Raw genomic sequence first — 18,680 nt, 5'->3', positions numbered from 1 at the left:
AGTGCTGTGCACAGGGCTTCATGACTTTTATGAAGTATTTGAGTATTTAAAGGCAGGGTTGGTAATTTTCTCCAGATCCACTTTTTAAGGTTTTTGTTGAAATTGTCTTTAGGTCCTGACAGAAGTTAATAAATTAAGTTCTCTGAAAAAGGAACAAAGAAAATCCGTCATCTGTAGTAGTTGTAAGCCTGTAAAAACTTCAACCAATGTCTGCCACGAGGTACCAATCTGATGAACCAATCACACGCCTCCCTGCTGGTTCTCTCTCTTTTCTATTCAAAGAACTTGTTGCAGCCTTTTATGATCTGAAATCACCAGGACAAGTTCTTCATCTCATCATGACCTCATCAGAAGGAACCAGACGCCGTCAGAGGGAATTTTGGCAAAACTGATCTCTGTGACAGGAGGAGCTGAGAGCAGAAATGTGAAACATCCTGTCTTTTACTTGATGATTTCCTGACTGTCCTTTTGGTGTCCTGCCCACTTTCCTACAGGACGGTGTGATTTCCCCTTAAGAGTTAACTTCCTATGACTGTTGGGTGGATTCTGTATTTATGAGCCTGACTGTCTCCAGAGAATAACGCTCATGTCTTCTCTCCGTGCCGCACATAATAAACAGGTTTTCTGATTCATCACACCAACTTTGTGCTTCTTCAGAGACCTAGCTGTTCTGATCATTTTGGAAGAAATGTCTCTCACAGCCGTCACAGACGAGAACGTGGACGCAGCATAAGGGGAATAAATGAAAAGGATTCCAAGTCGTCTGATTAAGAACGTGGCGCCGTCGTTTTCTTTGTCTGCATGGTTTAAAAAAAAATATCTCCTTTATATATTTTTTTACTTTAATGGGCTGCATTTTTCTCAGTAATTTTTTTTTTTCAGGCTCAGAACGGAGATTCTCAAAGTTTCCTTTTCAGCTTCCACAACATCATATTCACTCGTGCACGTCATGAAAACAACTTGTTACTCTTCTTTAACCAAATGCAAAGTGATTCTGTCCTTTTGTCTTCCGTTTCCTTTATTAATAACTGCGTCTGTCGTATTTTAGTGATTCTCCGAGGAGAACTTTTACCCACACAAACATTCACTCTTTTGTTCGCTGCGTGTCATTATCTGCCAACTCGTTGAATCAGTTGTCCTCATCTGAAGATGTTTTCCTCCACACTCCTGTCAGAGTGTTTTAGTAAATGTGTCTTGCGTTGATGAATTGCTCTCAGGTGAATCTCGACTTTCACTAATGAAGAAGAATGTGAGAACAGGTCTGTTGTGATGTGGATAATAAAGTGTGACAGGAACACAAGGAGACACGGAGAGATCTCAGTGTTGGACATGTTCATGCAGTGCAGCCGGAGGGATGTTCTCTGTGTTTACATTTCTAATTCTGTATTTCCTTCCTTTGTGCACTGACTGTGCTGTAAAACAGGCTCGTCGTATATCTTCTGCATGCTGTGATTTCATAGTCTGTCAATAATATTACATTAAAGAACATGTATTCATGTGAATCCTGCACACTTTGCAACCATTCTTCAAAAATAAGGCCCGACTTGGGCGCTGGTGGCGCTGTGGTGCAGTGGCTGGTGCGCGCACCCCATGTGTGGAGGCTGTGGTCTTTCAGATGGGCGGCCCGGGTTCGAGTACGACCTGTGGCTACTTTCCTCCATGTCATTCCCCACTCTCTCTCCCGGATTTCCGACTCTATCCACTGTCCTATCTCTCCATTAAAGGCACAAAAAGCCCCAAAATAAATCTTAAAAATGTTTTTTTTTAAAGGCCCGACTGATATACGGGACTTTTGAGGCCGATACTGACATTAGAGAGACAAAATAATCCAATAACAGATATATCGGCCGATATCTCTCTTGAATCTTAAGATAGATATAGGCTACATCTTTATTGTGTTGCTCCCTTACATGCAGGTATCAAACACTTGTGGAAAAGATTTATAACAAAGACAAGATGGTCACTCGACTTGAGAGTAACTGTGCATGTACGAGCATCACCGCTCAACATTCTGCAGAGTGATGATAATTGTTGTAATCCATATAGCGCCCTCTGCTGGTGAAAGAGAACTACTAGTTTACTACAATAAAACTCAAATGAAATTCTATCTGACTGGTGAATAAATCGAGTTATATCTGTGATAAAATCAGCCGACGCCAATTATCACTTGTTATGCTGATATCGGCCGATATTATCGGCTGGCTGGTTACTCGGTCGAGCGCTTTTCAAAATACGGTCATGTTTAAACGTGTTCTTTTAAAGTCATTCAGAGGAATTTCAGCCTTTTTTTTTTTTTCTTAGTGTTCTCAAATTAAAGTTTGAGCTGTCAAAACAAGGAGAGGCGATTTTTCTCAACATTTTCAAACAGTTTTACGTGGAAGGAGCATTTTCAATTGTTTGTTTGAATTTGCAATTATGATTTAGCTCAAAAACAACAAACAACAAAGCAACAGTTGTCAAGAATTTGTGCAATTAATTCTTGTAAGTCATCAAGATCAAAACCGACTGCTGCTTCATGGTGACTACAAAGTGTGTTAAAATGTCAACAAATAGTGAAAACTGAGTGACAAGTCTTGATTTGTGTCGATAAGGAGTCTTACAGAGTTTACTATTTCAATACATGAATCGTCAGATGTCAGAAGGCAGAATGCAAGGCAGGGTGGAAACAATTAAAGAGCAAAGGAGCCAATTTGTGAAATAAAAGAGGGAACAATTAAAGTCCTGAGACAGAGAAGACGACAAGGACAGAAGGAGTGGGAAGCGAATCAACTAAGGGAGCAAAGAGGAAGATCAAAAAAGAAGAAAGGAGAAGCACAAGAAGAAATAAGAGAAGGAAGTGAGGAAGGAAGGAGAGTGTGACGTTGCACACGAGCAGAAACAATAAAAGAAACAGAAGGAAATCAAAGAGCAAAGAAAGGAAAGGAGAAACCAAGGAAAGAAAACAAGGAAGGATCAAACAAAAAAGTAAGAAACAAGATCAGAAACAAGGAAGGACAAAGACATTAAAAAGACAAGATGGAGGAAGGAAGAAGGAAGAAAGACAGAAGGATGGAAGCAGATAGAAACAAGGAAGGAATAAATACAGAAAAAATAAGAAACAAGGGAAGAGTGAAGGAAAGAAACAAGGAATGACACATGGATTAACAGAATGAAAGAAGGGAAGAATGAAGTCAGGAAATAGAAAAAACAAGGAAAGAAAGAAGAAACAGAGGAAAACAAGGGAAGACTGAAGGAAAGACACTCAGCAGAAAAGAAGGAAGAAGGAAAAAGCAGAGAGGAATTAGGAAAGAATGAAGGAAGATCAGAGGAGGAATCAAGGAAAGAACACAGGAAGGAAATAGGAAAAAAAGGAAAGACGTAACAAAACAGAAAGAAAGAAGGAAACAACGAAGGAATGACACAAGGGAAGAATGAACTAAGAAAAGGAAATATCACAAGGAACCAGTGGAGGAAGGGAAAAGGAGGAAACAAGGAAAGGAAAAAGAGGGAAACAAGGGAAGAATTAGGTAAATGGATGGATGTGTTTGCATCCTGACCTTCTGTGGTAACACCTCTTTCATTTGCAGTTCAGACCTTTACACACACACACACACACACACACACACACACACACACACACACACACACACACACACACACACACACACACACACACACACACACACACAGTGTTTGAACTCCTCAAGAATCTGTGACAAAATTGAATAATTGATCAATAATCCCAGTGCAGATGTCTATGAGGGGATAAATATTAAAGAGGTGTTTGTGTCATTTCTCTAAGAGTTTGCCCTGAATCTAGTCTTCCAGGCTCTGACTTCAGACTGATGAAAGGACAGAAAATAGATAAAAGGAGGAGAGAGAGGGAAACAGAGCTGTCCAGCACAAGAAGCAGGGAGAGAGAAAAGTGGAGATGAATGTGTGTGGAGAAAATGACAGAGGGGTGGGGGTGGGGGGTCAGAATAAAAGAAGAAGGAGTTCAAGAGAAGGACAGGCTCAGTGGTCTGATGTTTAAATCCTGATCCAGCTCTCAGATCAGATCCGGACCAGGATTTAACTGAGACCACACTGCAGAGGGGACAGGAGAGGACTGAGGAGACTGTAAAACAGAGAGAGGGAGACACAGAGAGAGAGAGAGAGATGGGGTGGGGTGGGGGTGGGGGGTAATGTCTTTCACTCATTCATGAATACATTAAAATATAAATTTTAACACCATTAACCTTTCCCTTTACATTTTTTTCTGCCTGTCACATCAAACAACTCACACTAATTTATTGAAAGAAAGAGGCAACCTCCCGTGTTGAAAAGAATGAAGCCAATGTGGAAGAGCAAAAAGCTGCAGTTCCTAAAGTGTCCACTTGAGGCTGGCTGCAAAGGCAAAGGAAGTCGCATACAGGACTGTGTTCAAGTTACAGCAGAAATAAACAGGATTACAGCCTGGTGCTAAAAAGGAAACTGAACAGTTCAAATGTGATATTTATAAATGATGCTGGTATAAGCTTTGTTATCAACATAGTCCAAGAACTGAACTTCCATCATAAGACCAGAGGTCTGATTCCTAGCAGCAGTAGTGCCTACAAACTGGTCATAAAGATACTGGCTTATTTTTAATGTTTTGTATTCTGATAAACGTGAGTGGCTGTGTTTGAGTGTGGAGACAGCGAGCGGTTGTGTTAGTGGCACCAAGAAGGAAAAAACACAGAAAGAAAATCGATATGAAATGTTTAGACCCCTGTTTGTCACGTTGAACAGTATCAGCACCTGCATGTGTTCTGCATTAATGAAACCACTCACCTACACCCTGTGTGTGTGTGTGTGTGTGTGTGTGTGTGTGTGTGTGTGTGTGTGTGTGTGTGTGTGTGTGTGTGTGCACTGGTATTTTATATCAGTGAAAGAAGTACTCATTTAAATGCATGTTGGAGAGATCTTAAGTACCTCAGTGAGAGCGATAGGTGTCTGTGTGTGTTTGTGTGTTTGTGTGTGTGTGTGTGTGTGTGTGTGTGTGTGTGTGTGTGTAAAGAGGCACTCCAAGTATCAGGGGGCCTGGCATCGCCAAGGGTAACAAGGTGGTATGCTGACAATCACACACACCCACACACACACTCCCGCCGTGAGTTCTCGTGGGAATGTCTGATTGGCCGCTGTGAGCCTGCTGGGATGCTGGGTTCCCGTGACGATTGTAACCAAGCGATAACACCAGCCATCTGACCCTCTTAATGTCTTCGGGTGTGTGTGTGTGTGTGTGTGTGTGTGTGTGTGTGTGTGTGTGTGATGCCATCTGTGCTGCTGGCTCAGGGGAGAGGCAACAAACAGTGATTAAAGCAGAGACAAAGAGACAAGAAAGAGAAAGAAGGAAAGAAGGAAGGACAAAAAGAAAACATACAAACAAATAAACAAACACCAAATAGATCAGAAAACGACTCGAGGGGTCGACTGATTATCAGCCTGTATCGATCTGTATCAGCTTTTTATTTTATTAATGCAGATCAAATTAATTAATCTAAAAATGCACTACGATGGCTCCATTGCAGGTGTGTCTGTCTCACCTGTTGTCCCGCCCACAACACTACCTGATTGGCTAGAAGCTAGTCAGTTGATTAGTTAGTTAGAAACTAACATAAGCGAGAAATGATTTCTTCAAATAGTAGCTTATCTGATGTTTTATTAGTCAATAAAAAATATTCAGATAATCGGTTAACGAGTCATAAGATCAGTAAGTTTGTTTACATAAGTTTATATCCATCCATCCATTATCTATACCGCTTTTCCTGTTTGGGGTCGCAATGGGGCTGGAGCCGATCCCAGCTGTCGTTGGGCGAGAGGCGGGGTTACACCCTGGACAAGTTAGTCCCATAGACTGTAAATATTAAAATCCTGAGTGACATCACCCATCTGTTACAGCAGGGGGCTTTGGAGGCTCATCGATGGCGGTCTCCATGCCTAACTTTCAGTCAACCTAACAACAGGCTGAGAGCTGGAGCTGAGACGGGTTTTAAGCCTCCTGCCAAACCGTTACACCGCACCCACCTGTCAATCAGGTCAGCCTATGGATATCTCGTATCCTTCATAAACCAGACAGACCAATATCGTTTTTTGTTAATGTTAATTTCTTCTGTATGTTTATGTGACTTCCTGGGCAACCTCGAGCTGACAGCCGTAGATCTGTTGTTTTTTGCACTTCCGCATTAGCTTCAATTTCAACACCGGAGGTTGCTGCTTGGTTAGTCCTTTAGTTAAGACTGTTGTCGTCAAGGGCAACAATTAAACGCATGAAAGGGAATATAGATCAGATTAATTATTCAGGTTTCACATGATCAGGATCCCACAGTCTTTGGGATCATAACCACAATAATAAAGAGAGTGAATCAAACTGTAGGCACTTTCTGTTGGCCTGTGTTGTCCTATACACTCAAACACACACACACACACACACACACACACACACACACACTGAGCTGCTGGTCCATTTAGATGGCAGAGTGTTTTTATTGTGCTGACTCAGATGTTCTGCAGACTGGCTGAGCTGTTCATATATTCATGTCTGTGTTTGTTTGTGTCCATGTGTGTCTGTGTGTGTGTGTGTGTGTGTGTGTGTGTGTGTGTGTGTGTGTGTGTGTCTGTGGCTGTGTGTGTGTGGCGGTAACTGCTGTCAGACCACATGACTAACTGAATTTTAACCCCGGACACAAACAACGACACAACACAACAAACAGTGAGTCTGCCAGAGCGCCGCAGCTCCTGCTGTTCTCTCAGCTGTGACTCAGTGTGACTGAAATTCCAACTGAGCAACACAACAGGAGCAAAGCATGCTGGGAAACGCTCACCGAATCGCTGCACATTGTTAGAGCTCAGGTAACTCAGGTGCTTTCACAACTTGTTGTCAGTGTTATTAAAACGTGGAGGCACATGTTGCAGGTGTGGCAGTTGTGGGAGCCGTAAACACATTAGATAACACATTTTTAAAGACCTCTGGCAACTTGTTGAGTCACATATTTATAGAAGTGAAATAAATCGTTGTGCATATTTAAGAAACTTTTTTTTATCCTGTGTTTGGCTCTACTTGAATTGGATTCATGATTGCCAGTCTGACATGCTGTATTTATTTTTGCCACATCAAGTTGCACTAAGCTGCATGTTTCTTTTGCACATTTGCAAATTTATCCACAGGGACAATTAAGAATATCTCGTCAAAAAATAAGACAATTTAAAAACAAAAAAATCTAATCAATGTTAGCTATGTTGTGATTAAAAAGCTCAACTTTTTTTTGGTTTATTTTTGGGGCCTTTTTGTGCCTTAGAGATAGGACAGTGGATAGAGTCAGAAACTAGGGAGGGAGAGAGAGCGGTGAACAACATGGGGGAAAGGAGCCAAAGGTCAGATTTGAACCTGGGCAGACTAAAGCCTCCGTACATGGGGAGTACACAAAGAGGCGCTGTTTGTCAAAAGGCAAGGCAGGAAACTGCTTGGATCCCGAGGCCAGTAGGGGTCTCTCAAGGGCTGACAAACCACAGCAGTGGCTCAAAATGGCAAATTTTGCAATGACAGTAGGAAACCTCCCTAATCTGACAGCACTCCCTCTCATTGATGTGATTTTAAAACCAACATTTGTCAATGAAAGTCACCAAAGGATCTTAAAGAGGAATTATCCGTCTGGGAGTGAATAAAGAGAGAAAGATGAAGACGAGTAAGTGTCTGTAAACTGATGAATTTTTGCCTAAAGGGCCCCAACAGACTCTTGAATCACCACTGGGCGCACGCACTAACCATGGGCTAAATCTTTTTTTGGCCTGGTGCTAAAGACTGGGGACACATACTGTCCCTGGAGGCGGTTAAAACATTAAACGTTGGGCACAGCGTAAAAACTGTAAAGACTATAAGAGACATGAGAAGCAGAGCACCTCTCTTAGAACACGTTTTATGCACATATTTTCACAACAATTGGTAAAATATACAACATGAAGAAATGTTTAATTTTTGGAAGGAATCTTCCCACCTGTCAGTGTCTTGCGACCTACTTTTGGAACTAATGCACTAAACTAAGTCAGCGAAATTAAACGCTCAGTCAGCGAAATCTGCCATGTGATGAACAGAAGGTTGTAAAAAGACGAGACTGAAGCTTCTTCCTCAAACATCAAAATGAGTTTGACTTTGACTCACTCAGATCTGTTATACTTTAGCTGTTACAGCTGATTAAACACGTCTCACTACTGCAGAAAAATGCAATAAAAACAAACGTAAACAAAAGTTGGAAATCAAGTGATGTCACAGTAAAGCAGCGAGGTCCCGAAGAAAATTAAACCATGACAGCAGTGAAGAGAACAGGTGATGACAGAAAGGTGGTTTTATCAATGAGCATTGACAGGGACACCGCCTCTATCAGCTGTGTGTGTGTGTCTGTGTGTGTGTGTGTGTGTCTGTGTCTGTGTGTGTGTGTTAGAGAGAGAGAGCTCCTACCTGGCTCTCGGAGCAGCAGCTGAGCCATTGCCTGCGAGCTGCCGGCTGAGTTTTCCGCCACACACTGATAAAATCCTTCATCTGACTTCACTAAACCCAGAATCTGCAGGTTACTGCCATCCTGAAAAAAAAAACACACACAAACAACAGGTCAATAAAACATTTGAAAACACACAACAAACACCGACTCTGAGCATAACAAGTAGTAAAAACCAACACAAAGAAAGAATGGAAAGTGTGTGAATGTGTGTGTGAATGTGTGTGTGTGTCTGTGTTTGCATCTCTGTACAGCAGATCAGAGGATAACAGATCAGAGAGATATCCAGATTATTGGATTATGAAAGTATGACAACAGAGTCATGTCACACCCACTGATCTGATTCTCTCACTTTCTTTCTTGTTAACAGAGTTAAGACTCTACTTGTTATCTGTTATAATATTTGACCTTTACTGCTGAACAACTGTCTCAGCGTTAAGGTACTTAAAATAAACACTTCCTGCAGCTGTTTCACACTAAAAGACCAATTAGGGACACCCTACTTTCTGGTGCATATCATCTCTCTTTTTGGCAACATAGTGATTTTAAAGATCACATATTCTGTAAAATCCACTTCACCATGTTTCTCTAATACTAACATGTGTCTCTAGTCTGTCAAACCCCCCAATGATGAGAAAAGTCCATCCTCTAAGTCTTCTGCCTGCTCCACTTTTCAGAAAACGTGTGCTCAAACAGGCCGTTTGGAGATTTTCCCTTCATGACATCACAAAGGGCAGTAACCCCTCCCCCAGGTGGGTGACACTCCCACAGCTAGGTGTTTGTTCTGCCCTCTGAGTCTGCCTTCTCACCGTAAACAATAGGACATGGAGAGAGAAAGCCCGAGACACCTGAGCCCTTCCAGAGAGGGGGCGTGGTCAGACACAGCTCATTTACATATTTAAAGGTACAGACACAGAAACAGCCTGTTCTGAGCAGGGCTGAAATAGAGGGGTTTATAGACATGATCAAATACAGGATCAGAGTGGATTTAGAATAAGAAACTTCACACACATGTTTTGAGGAGCTCTGAGACTTATTTAAACTGGTTGAAGAGGAGGAGGATATGTGACCTTTAAAGAGAACGTATGTATATGTGACATTTCTGTTGAACTCACCACTATCTGAAAATAGTCACTGGGGATGACTTCTTCTCCGTTCTTTATCCAGCGGACGGTCGGCGGAGGATTTCCAGTCACGGCACACTCCAGCTCGATGTCGGTGGACTCGTAGGCATACGTGTTGGTCGGGTAGTTGAGGAACTGAGGCGGCACTGCAAGAAACACACAAACAACATAACAATTACCACAGAGAAACTTTTAATTCCACCATATCGTCGTCTCTCCTGAGTGTGCGTCAACAAGTGAACCAGCTCCAGTGTCATCACTGTCAGCATTGTTGTTCAGAATAATTGTCTGTTTTTCCTTCAGGACTCTTTCACACCAGCGAGTTTCTGTAACAACCTCAGCTGATTGTAAACTAATTAACATAATTACAATCTGAGTCGTGAGCTTATTACGGAGGAGCAGAAAGTGTCTGATCTCATTAGCCTCCGCAGATCATTATCTGTTGATTTTCTTGTCATTTGAGTTGATTTGATCTGACCTTACTTTGCAAACAGACAGTTAAGAGTGAAATCCCAGCTCAGAGTCAAACTAAAGTACGATGGCAGCAAGAGATTCAAGAACATTAATGAAGCAAGTAAGAGAGCTTTACTGTATATATATCACATCTCTATATATCACATCTTTATTCATCACATCTTTAAAACCCTGGAAGGAAAGAAACGGCTTTTTGAATTCACTGGTGGATTTTTAAGAGCTGAAAAGTCATTTTTCTCGGTGCAGTCTGGACACAACATGATGACTAGTGTCGAGGTGACTGAAATAACATGCACACAGAAAATGTCGTGCAACTATAAATATGTTCTAACAAGATTGAGGCAATAATTAAAATATGTTCACAATGGGTTTTCAACATGTTGCATTTCAAATGGCATGCTTCGCTGCCACTATAGGACAGTTATTAACAATGTTTACAGTGCAGACATACTTTGTTCAAAAAGGATTCTTGTTCAGATGGAAAAGTTTCCAGGAGAACCAAAAAGTCAGGTAAAAGTTAGGAAAAGTTTCACATCCAGACTAATGCATGCAATGGTCCAACATCAATACCGGCCGATATCGGCCCTGTTGACAGACATCGGCACGACAGCCAATTATGCAGCATAAACTGATGTCAGTAGCTGAAGTTTATTTGTTGTGCCAAATCAATTTAATGCTGACATCTAGTCCACCTAAGTACTGATTCAGAGAAGAGGTTTTGTATCGTTCTTTTCTAGTCTTCTGACTACTTAAAGCTCTTTTACACCGCTGGTCACACCTACACATTCACACACTGATGGTAGAGGCTGCTGTGTAAAGAGACCATCAGAAGTAACTAATCCATTCACACACCGCCGACGAAGCAGCTGGAGCAACTTGGGGCAATTGTTTTTGGTTTTCTTTTAAAGCTCAATATTTACTATGAAAAATACATTTGACACTCCTAATAGTCAAGGGGGGGAGGTGGGTGAAGGGGTGAGGTAGCTGCCATGTTCAAGCTCTGTTGTTGCTCAGTGTCGACGCTGAGAGCAGGGATGTGAGACAGGAGCCATTTTGAGCCTGAACAGACATGAGAACGAAGCCTGAAGGGCCTCATGTAGCAGCGAGAGCCACGGTGACACTGTCAGCGCTGCGAGACAACAAACAATATGTCTGTCAGCAACCACAAATACACAACAGACCACACACACACACACACACACACACACACACACACACACACACACACACACACACACACACACACAGACACACACACACACACACAGAGACACACGCACACAACCAGAAGAGGAATGTCCTGTAAGTGTCAACAAACAGACACACACACATATTCATGATGTCACGGCTTCCTGAGCACTGATAAATATAAACAAACACAGAGAGAGAATACAACACACACACACAGCTCATCGTCAAATAGGTCAGGACAAAGGAAAGGAGGGATGGAAGAAAGGACTGGAAGGAAGGAGGAAAGGTCATATGATAACTTCTACATGACCTCAGTCTATAGTTCACAGGTCATTAACTGGAGGAAAGAGAGGAGGAGATACAAAGAAAAGCAAAGGAGACAGAAGATAAGCGGAAGAGAGAGGGAATACAATATGAAAACAGGATGAGAAAGATGGATGAAAGAAGAGAAAGAAAGAGAAAGAGAGGAAGGTGTAAAGTTAGTAGAGGAGGCGAGTCGTGTGTCTCCATCGATACATCATTATGTGGAGGTGTAACTTTATCAGCGCAGTAATGCTCTAATTAAGAGCCAACGATTTCCTTTAAACTCAGAGCTGCTGCTGCTTCAACACAACATGTACACAAACACACAAACACAGAGGGCTACACAGGGAGGGCTGTGGCAGGTGCGGCTGCGGCTCAGTGGTAGTGTCAGTCGTTTCTCAACTGGGAGGTCGGGGGTTTGATCCCCAGCTCCTGCAGCCACATGTCCGATGTTTCTTTGGGTAGGACACTTAAAGACACTGAAGCTACAGACCAATCACAGATCAGTGGGTGGGACATCACTCCTAGAATCTAAACGCAATGTCGGCCATCTTGCTTGGAAGCTATGCTAACAGGCTCTGTGGAGAAAGCTGAGAAGAACCGACTAAGTATGTTTCAACTTCAAACTGATATGGATGAAGAGGATTTTGAAGGTCTTGTGCTCGAATCGGATGTTCGCAATATAGTGATTTTAGCGTTGAGGCTGATGGAGGAACAGGAGGCGGCTTCTGTGCATTCTGGGAGTTGTTGTCTTTTATCCACATGAGCCAAAAATACACTTTCAGCTTCTTCACGGTCAAAAAGGCACCTACTTCACATATCTACTACATATATGACCCAATTTCAATACAGATTCACGTTTCAACCTGTGAAGTATCGCTTTAACCCCAAGTTGCTCCCGCTGCTTCAGCATCTACGGGTAAATGTGTATCGACGTGTATATGTATAATGAATGGGGGTTAGTTAATAGCGCTTTGAGTAGTCAGAGGACTAGAAAAGCACAATAACATTCCAGGAATTAGACTGAACCCCACAGAAATAAGAGGAGACATCTGAACCAATCAGAGTCCTCTGTAGCCAATACGGTAGAGTAAATCATACTGTATGTTTAGAAATGTTGTGATTAATAGAGTAAGTTCAGATACAATAAGATAATACTTTTTTGATCCCCAGAGGGGGAAGTGGGATGTTGCAGCAGCAGAAAGACGAGTAAGAATGGGATGTGTTGTTCCAAATATGAATAACATTTCCAGCAGCCAGTTTAAAAAAAAATTATGAGTACCAGTACCAGAACACTTTGTGTCTCTGTTCAAGTTTGTCCACTGCACAGAGCCAGAAACCAGGTTTCCTTGGTAATGTGTTTTCTGCAAACATCTGAAAGATAACTAGGCGTCTGAAAACCCATTTCTCGATTCTCTTTTACTTTACAAAAAGCCAATTTCTGTTCTACCAAATGCTAAAAAAGGACACAACATTCAACATTCTCCCTCGTTACTCGGGAAGGCGGCTATGTGAATGATTACCCAGCAGCCTTTGTGTCTGGGGAATTCCCAGAGTGTCCACTGACTGTTTAGATGTGTGTTTTTTTTTTTCTGCAGAGCTGCAGGTGTAACACTGATTACCTGGTCATCTGAGGGGACGTGTTAACAAAGGCATTTGTGTTTCCAGGCGGGACACCGCGATGATACAACTCCACACCCGGCTGGAAAACAGCTGAGAGCAGCCATTCACATGGAAATGAGACACCTTTAACAATCAGTTGACCTCCAGCTCACACAACAAGTCTGACTCCACCCGGTCTGTAAACACACACCTTCACCTGGATCATCGTTTAGCTTTGAATAAAGACGATAAAGTGGTGATGCAATCTGATCAAACAAACACACTTTTAAAACAATAAGGAGAGAATGTGCTATTGTCATCCATCTCTGCCTAACACACACACACAGTAACACACACACACAGTAACACACACACACACACACACACACAGTAACACACACACAGTAACACACACACACACACACACACAGTAACACACACACAGTATCAGTAATGTGGCCTCTTGAGCTGCAACATAATAACTTCCACTCAGCATTCAAATGGAAATCAGCTCCGTCGTCCATTTAAACGAACATCTGCTGCTGTGTGTGTGTGTGTGTCTGTGCAAGAGTGATGATAGCACCCAGTGAAGGACATTCACTGCCCCCCCCCCCCCCACACACACACACACACACACACACACACACACAGCTAAACACTCAAACACACAAACACTGAGTCTGAGTTAAACTGTCGTTGTGCGAACAGAACTCGTTAGCTGCCTCTTTATATCTGCACTTAACCACCAATTATTTGTCATTAAGTGCATCCATGGAGACTTACCGCACATACTAACACACACACACACACACACACACACACACACACACACACACACTCTTACCTTATCCCTCACTCTGTGGGCATGATGTCGGGAATAGTTAACGAGCTGTTTAAGCCACAATTATTGGAGAGTGACGCACTAACGTTGCTGTTAGCCGAGCTTCAGAGAGCTCAGTACCTTTGCATAATGTGTCTCTGCATGATAACAAACTCCAACTCGTTCCCTTATAAATATGTTTCTGGCAATTGAGTATCACTTTGGTTTTAACAGTTTTTTATCCCTCCTGCAGGGCGCCTAAAAATAGTTTGTTGTTTGTAGTTTGTTGTGTTGGGTGCATGAAGTCGGGGAACTAAGACAAGAGATTATTTTAAGTGAAAGATTTAAATCAAAGCAACACAGTCCAGCTTTTCCTCATGATGTTTTCACACATGCAAGATATACATGAAAATCTCCCAAAATTTCCTCCTGGTAAAGTTTCAGCATGACGTCGGGTAGAGCAGATGTTTGAATCCAGTGGGAAATATTTAAGAAAATTCACCACAAGCTAGCAGAATGATGACATCTAAATGACACCGCTCACAATTAATCAGCTCCATACTCTTTTCTACTCACCAGTATGTTACTTTACACTCGTGTTGATACTGTGAATATCTCCAATTACAAGTAGAATTGATACAAAGACAAGACACTGGCATTAGTCCGCCAACACTAATTCCCACATCGTACCTCACTTCTTGCTTCCTAAGATCCTTCTCTCCTGTCTGACAGGGAAAACTTCCCCAAAGAGGTGTGAATATGTATGGGCAGGCTGTCCTGACATTTTCTAGAATGAATCCAGAGTGAATAAGTGAAAACAGCTCAAGACAAATTTAAAAGAATAATGCAGGATTTCAATTCCTCTGCCTGTTCACCCTGTGGGGCGGACCTCCCGCAGGCCTCTGCTTGAAAGCATTGTTTGCTTAATCCTGTTCAAATTGTACTGAAACAAATACTTTAAATGCCCTGACACACCAAGCAGACGGCAAAGAACTAGTGACAACGAAGGCCACCTGTGGCGTCGCCTCACGTCTTGGCCAAAAAGTTGCACTTGAACACACCACAAAGACTACAGCCGACGGCCAACCACCACGTACGTTCTGCGAGAGGAAATAACTCTCCATGCCAGCAGGGGGCGGTAGTCCGTTGTTATGATACGAGAAGACCATTTTCACACCGCTGTCGGTCACCACACGTATTATAGGTAACCTACTAATGGAGAATAATGTCTGATAAAAAGTAGAAAATGGCACTGGCGTTGTCAGCTCTTGGTCTTTTAGTGGAAAAAGAAAAGAAGAGGCGGAGGAGACAAATAAGGAGAAACCACACTAATGGGTGAAAGCATGGATACTACAGCAGCATGCTCAAGGGGCTTTCCTGAACCTGAGTCGAGAGCTGGAGAGAAATGAAACCTCCCAACAGCCAATCAGAGTTCTCCCTCTCACCAACCGCCGATTCCACATGTCGAATCGGCCAAAAAAAGGCAGACGGGTAGCGACGGAGCCGGACACACCGCAAAAACTAGGGCAACGATTGTTCACTGACAATCCAACTAGGAGCAACGGCCGATGATTTCTACTCGGTGTGTCAGGGCCTTAAGACATCATTCTTCCTGAAACAGAAAGCAACGATCTCTTCACGATCATTAGTGAAGGAGGATCACTCCCATGATTCCCCGCCAGCCTCGACATCATCTTCCGTTATTGTTGTGATTGAGAGCCCCCTGGTGGTGGAATTTACGTACTGTGCGTCTAAAAGTAGCTGAGTAGAGAAGGATATAATCAGAGATGCACCGATATCTTCCCCGCCCACAGTGGACTGCTGTAACTGGTCGTAAATTAGACGTTTCCAGAGACATTCAACAGCTGAAAAAGTAAGATTGTTTTTTTATTCAGAGTCTGTTGAGAGTTTATAGAAGCAATTTATTCAGTGTTATGCAGCTGGAGAAAACCAGAAACCTCTATTTGTCCTTGTCAATGAAAAAGTATTTGTTTTCCTACCAAAAGTGACACTGAAAAGTAATTATTTTCTCTCAAACTGAGGCTCCTCTCCTGTCTGAGAGCGCAGAGATTTGCCTCAGCACCAACAAACACCTCATTACAGGAGGCACACTACTGTTTACAGCCAGCTGCTCTTTTTACATGAACATTCATTTACAAGAGGCAGCGCTAGAAAAATGATCTGAATTTTAATCAATCTGCAGATCAATATTTGGAAGACGACAGGGACAGATGTGTGGCGGAAACTCTCAAACACACAGATAAAGAAAACAACAGAATGTGATGAGAAGAAATGAATTGATGTTGATCTTAAATAACCAGTATCTCAATTATTATATCTTTGAACGATGCATGTCTTGATTTTAAGTTTTAGAGAGAAGTTACCATAGACTGTCTAAAAAAAAGGATGTCAGGACAGCTGCCCAAAAGTGAAGCCAAAACATTTAGAGCGTCCCCTACTCACTGGTTGTAGCTTATAAGCTCCGCCTCCTCCATGTTAACACATCAAACATGGGTCGAAATGAAAAAAATCTCTTAAAATAAAATATTTAAAACACAGTTTCTGTCTCCATAGTTAGTCATTCTAATGCTGATTTATGTCCATGTGTTGATTTTTCAGATAAATTTAGCTTTCTTTATTTCATTATTTAATGCTACGAAAAAAGGGTGATGATTGACAGCTCAGTTGACGAATGGGGCTCCTGCAGCGCTGTGTGCACCAGGTTATCAGAGTAGAGGAGAAACATGAGAGGAAACATAACGAGCACTAACACAAGAATCATTCAACGAGTGTCTGCTTCAAACCACCACAAGAATCTGTCCCGATGTGGACTGAACACACCTGATAGATCTTTGGCGTTTGATCAGTAAATCTTGAGTTCGGTTAGCAGACTGGGCAGGATGTCAATACTGCAGCTGCACCAGCTGATCGCTTCTGCCATTTTTTAATGCTGACAAAAAACTCCTCTTATTGTTTTCTCCAGGCTGAACTCGAGAAATCGAGGACAGCTGGGTGTTTGGGATTTCTCCTCGGCTGCAGATCTGCAGGATGACACAGCAGATATGAATGGCGTCTAATTAGCTCATTGTCATCCTCGCTGACCTACAGAGCTAACTCGGATCCTGTCAGATCAGCACCGTGTTCCTCCTGCTGATAGACTGAGACACCAGAGGCGCACCTCACCTGTCCGTCCCCCAGCTGGAGCTGTCTGTAAGGACAAACAGGTGAGGGGCCGGTGTGAAGGTAATCCCTGCAGACAAACAGGCGAGAGAGTGAGGAGAGTGCGGTTAAAGAGCAAGCTGCAGCCTGAGGCAAGAAGTTTAAAGTGAGAAAAAAAACTGTAGATTAACCTCCAAATCTGAAATCACCTCCAGCTGGCAGTCAGCGCTGTTTTACATAATAGCTCTCCAAAACAAAAGGACACACAGATGGAGGGATTAAAGACGGAGATCACAACGATACGGAGTGCGACCTGAGCGGCATGAGGGACCGGGGATATCCCAAGATTCATCACAAACATCCAAACAATCTGCAGCGATAACAGATGTTCTAAACCGAGCAGATGTTCTGAAAGTCTTCACCTCGAGCTTTTTCACTTTCATGTCTTATACTTTCATGTCATGACTGAGTTGAGACGTTTAGAGCACAAGGTCACACAAGGTGGGCGATGTTTGATAGTCAGCTGTTGACTCTAAGCTCCAGCAGAGAGGATGACGAGTGAAACCGCGAGCGGGTCAGTGTTGTCGGGGTCAGGTCACATTAAAAGTACACGTTAAGTCCTCTTTTTTTGTCCCCTCTGTGACTTGATTGAGTTCAAATCCTGGATTACAAAGCTTAAGAGACAAAGGCAGGGCAAGTTGATTTGATTCGTCGGCAGGGAATCAGCAGCCGCATTAAAAAACCTGCGATCAGGCAGAAAGAAATGAGCAGCCGCAGCACAGTGGACAGACCGGGCAGATTAAAACGGTCTGAACATACGTGACAGAAGAGCGGGCGGCGCTTTAATCTGCGGCGCCACCGGACGGTTCATAAAGACGTGGCTTTCATTAAGAGAGAGGGATGACGTGGGATTAAGATACAAAAGATGATGAAGAAAAGACGGCTGCCGGGAGCAAGACGTTGCGGGATTAACGGTGAAAGACGTTTGGAAGATTGTTACTTTCTACGTTGTTATGAATGAAAGTTATCAACTGTGATGGGAAACATTTTCTGCTCAGTTATCGAAGCACTTACAACTCTCAGAGAGAGAGAGAATCTGAACTACCACTCCAACGTGTTCTGATGAGGAGGGTTTTACTCTAAAATTGTGAATGTTTATTGTGTGTTTTATTGTTGTTGATTTGTCTAAACTTTGTCCTGATTCTCATCCAGATTGGTGAATAAATTGAGGAAGGAAAAGACCGACGGGGAGAAGAAGAGATTGATGTGATGTATTGATTGTAAATGGTCTGCGTGCCAGGTGTTAGAAGAGTGATTATGGGGGTGAGTTTAATTCCCAGGTCACATATTGATCATGCATCTGCAGTCAAATTGTGTTACTTTTGTTTGATGGCCAAGCATCAACACATCTTTGTTTTCTTTAAAGTATGATGAAACATGAAATCAAGAGTTGAACAAACATTTCAGAGCAAATCTCACTTCATAAACACCAGGAGCAAAGCTTCAAAGTCGCTAAAG

At 42.6% G+C, this 18,680-nt stretch overlaps 1 protein-coding gene and 1 long non-coding RNA gene across 2 annotated transcripts in view; one reads left to right on the top strand and one right to left on the bottom strand.

The window, feature by feature from the left end:
- The window catches only part of dcc (DCC netrin 1 receptor), a 240,628-nt gene that overhangs the window by 121,801 nt on the left and 100,147 nt on the right, over positions 1–18,680 (bottom strand). Inside the window, exons 6-7 of the mRNA XM_061060638.1 lie at positions 9,605–9,759; positions 8,453–8,573 (exon numbers count right to left, since the gene is read on the bottom strand). Of these exons, the coding sequence (XP_060916621.1) occupies positions 8,453–8,573; positions 9,605–9,759 (276 nt within the window). The remainder of the gene's footprint in view (positions 1–8,452; positions 8,574–9,604; positions 9,760–18,680) is intronic.
- LOC132991771 (uncharacterized) overlaps positions 1–18,680 on the top strand; it is a 127,246-nt gene that overhangs the window by 12,267 nt on the left and 96,299 nt on the right. The gene's annotated exons all lie outside the window — the stretch shown is intronic.

This window comes from Labrus mixtus, chromosome 17 (assembly GCF_963584025.1).
Source record: "Labrus mixtus chromosome 17, fLabMix1.1, whole genome shotgun sequence".
NCBI classification, from domain to species: domain Eukaryota; kingdom Metazoa; phylum Chordata; class Actinopteri; order Labriformes; family Labridae; genus Labrus; species Labrus mixtus.
The sequence above is the reverse complement of the archived record's forward strand: the minus strand, read 5'-3'. Positions and strand labels throughout refer to the sequence as shown.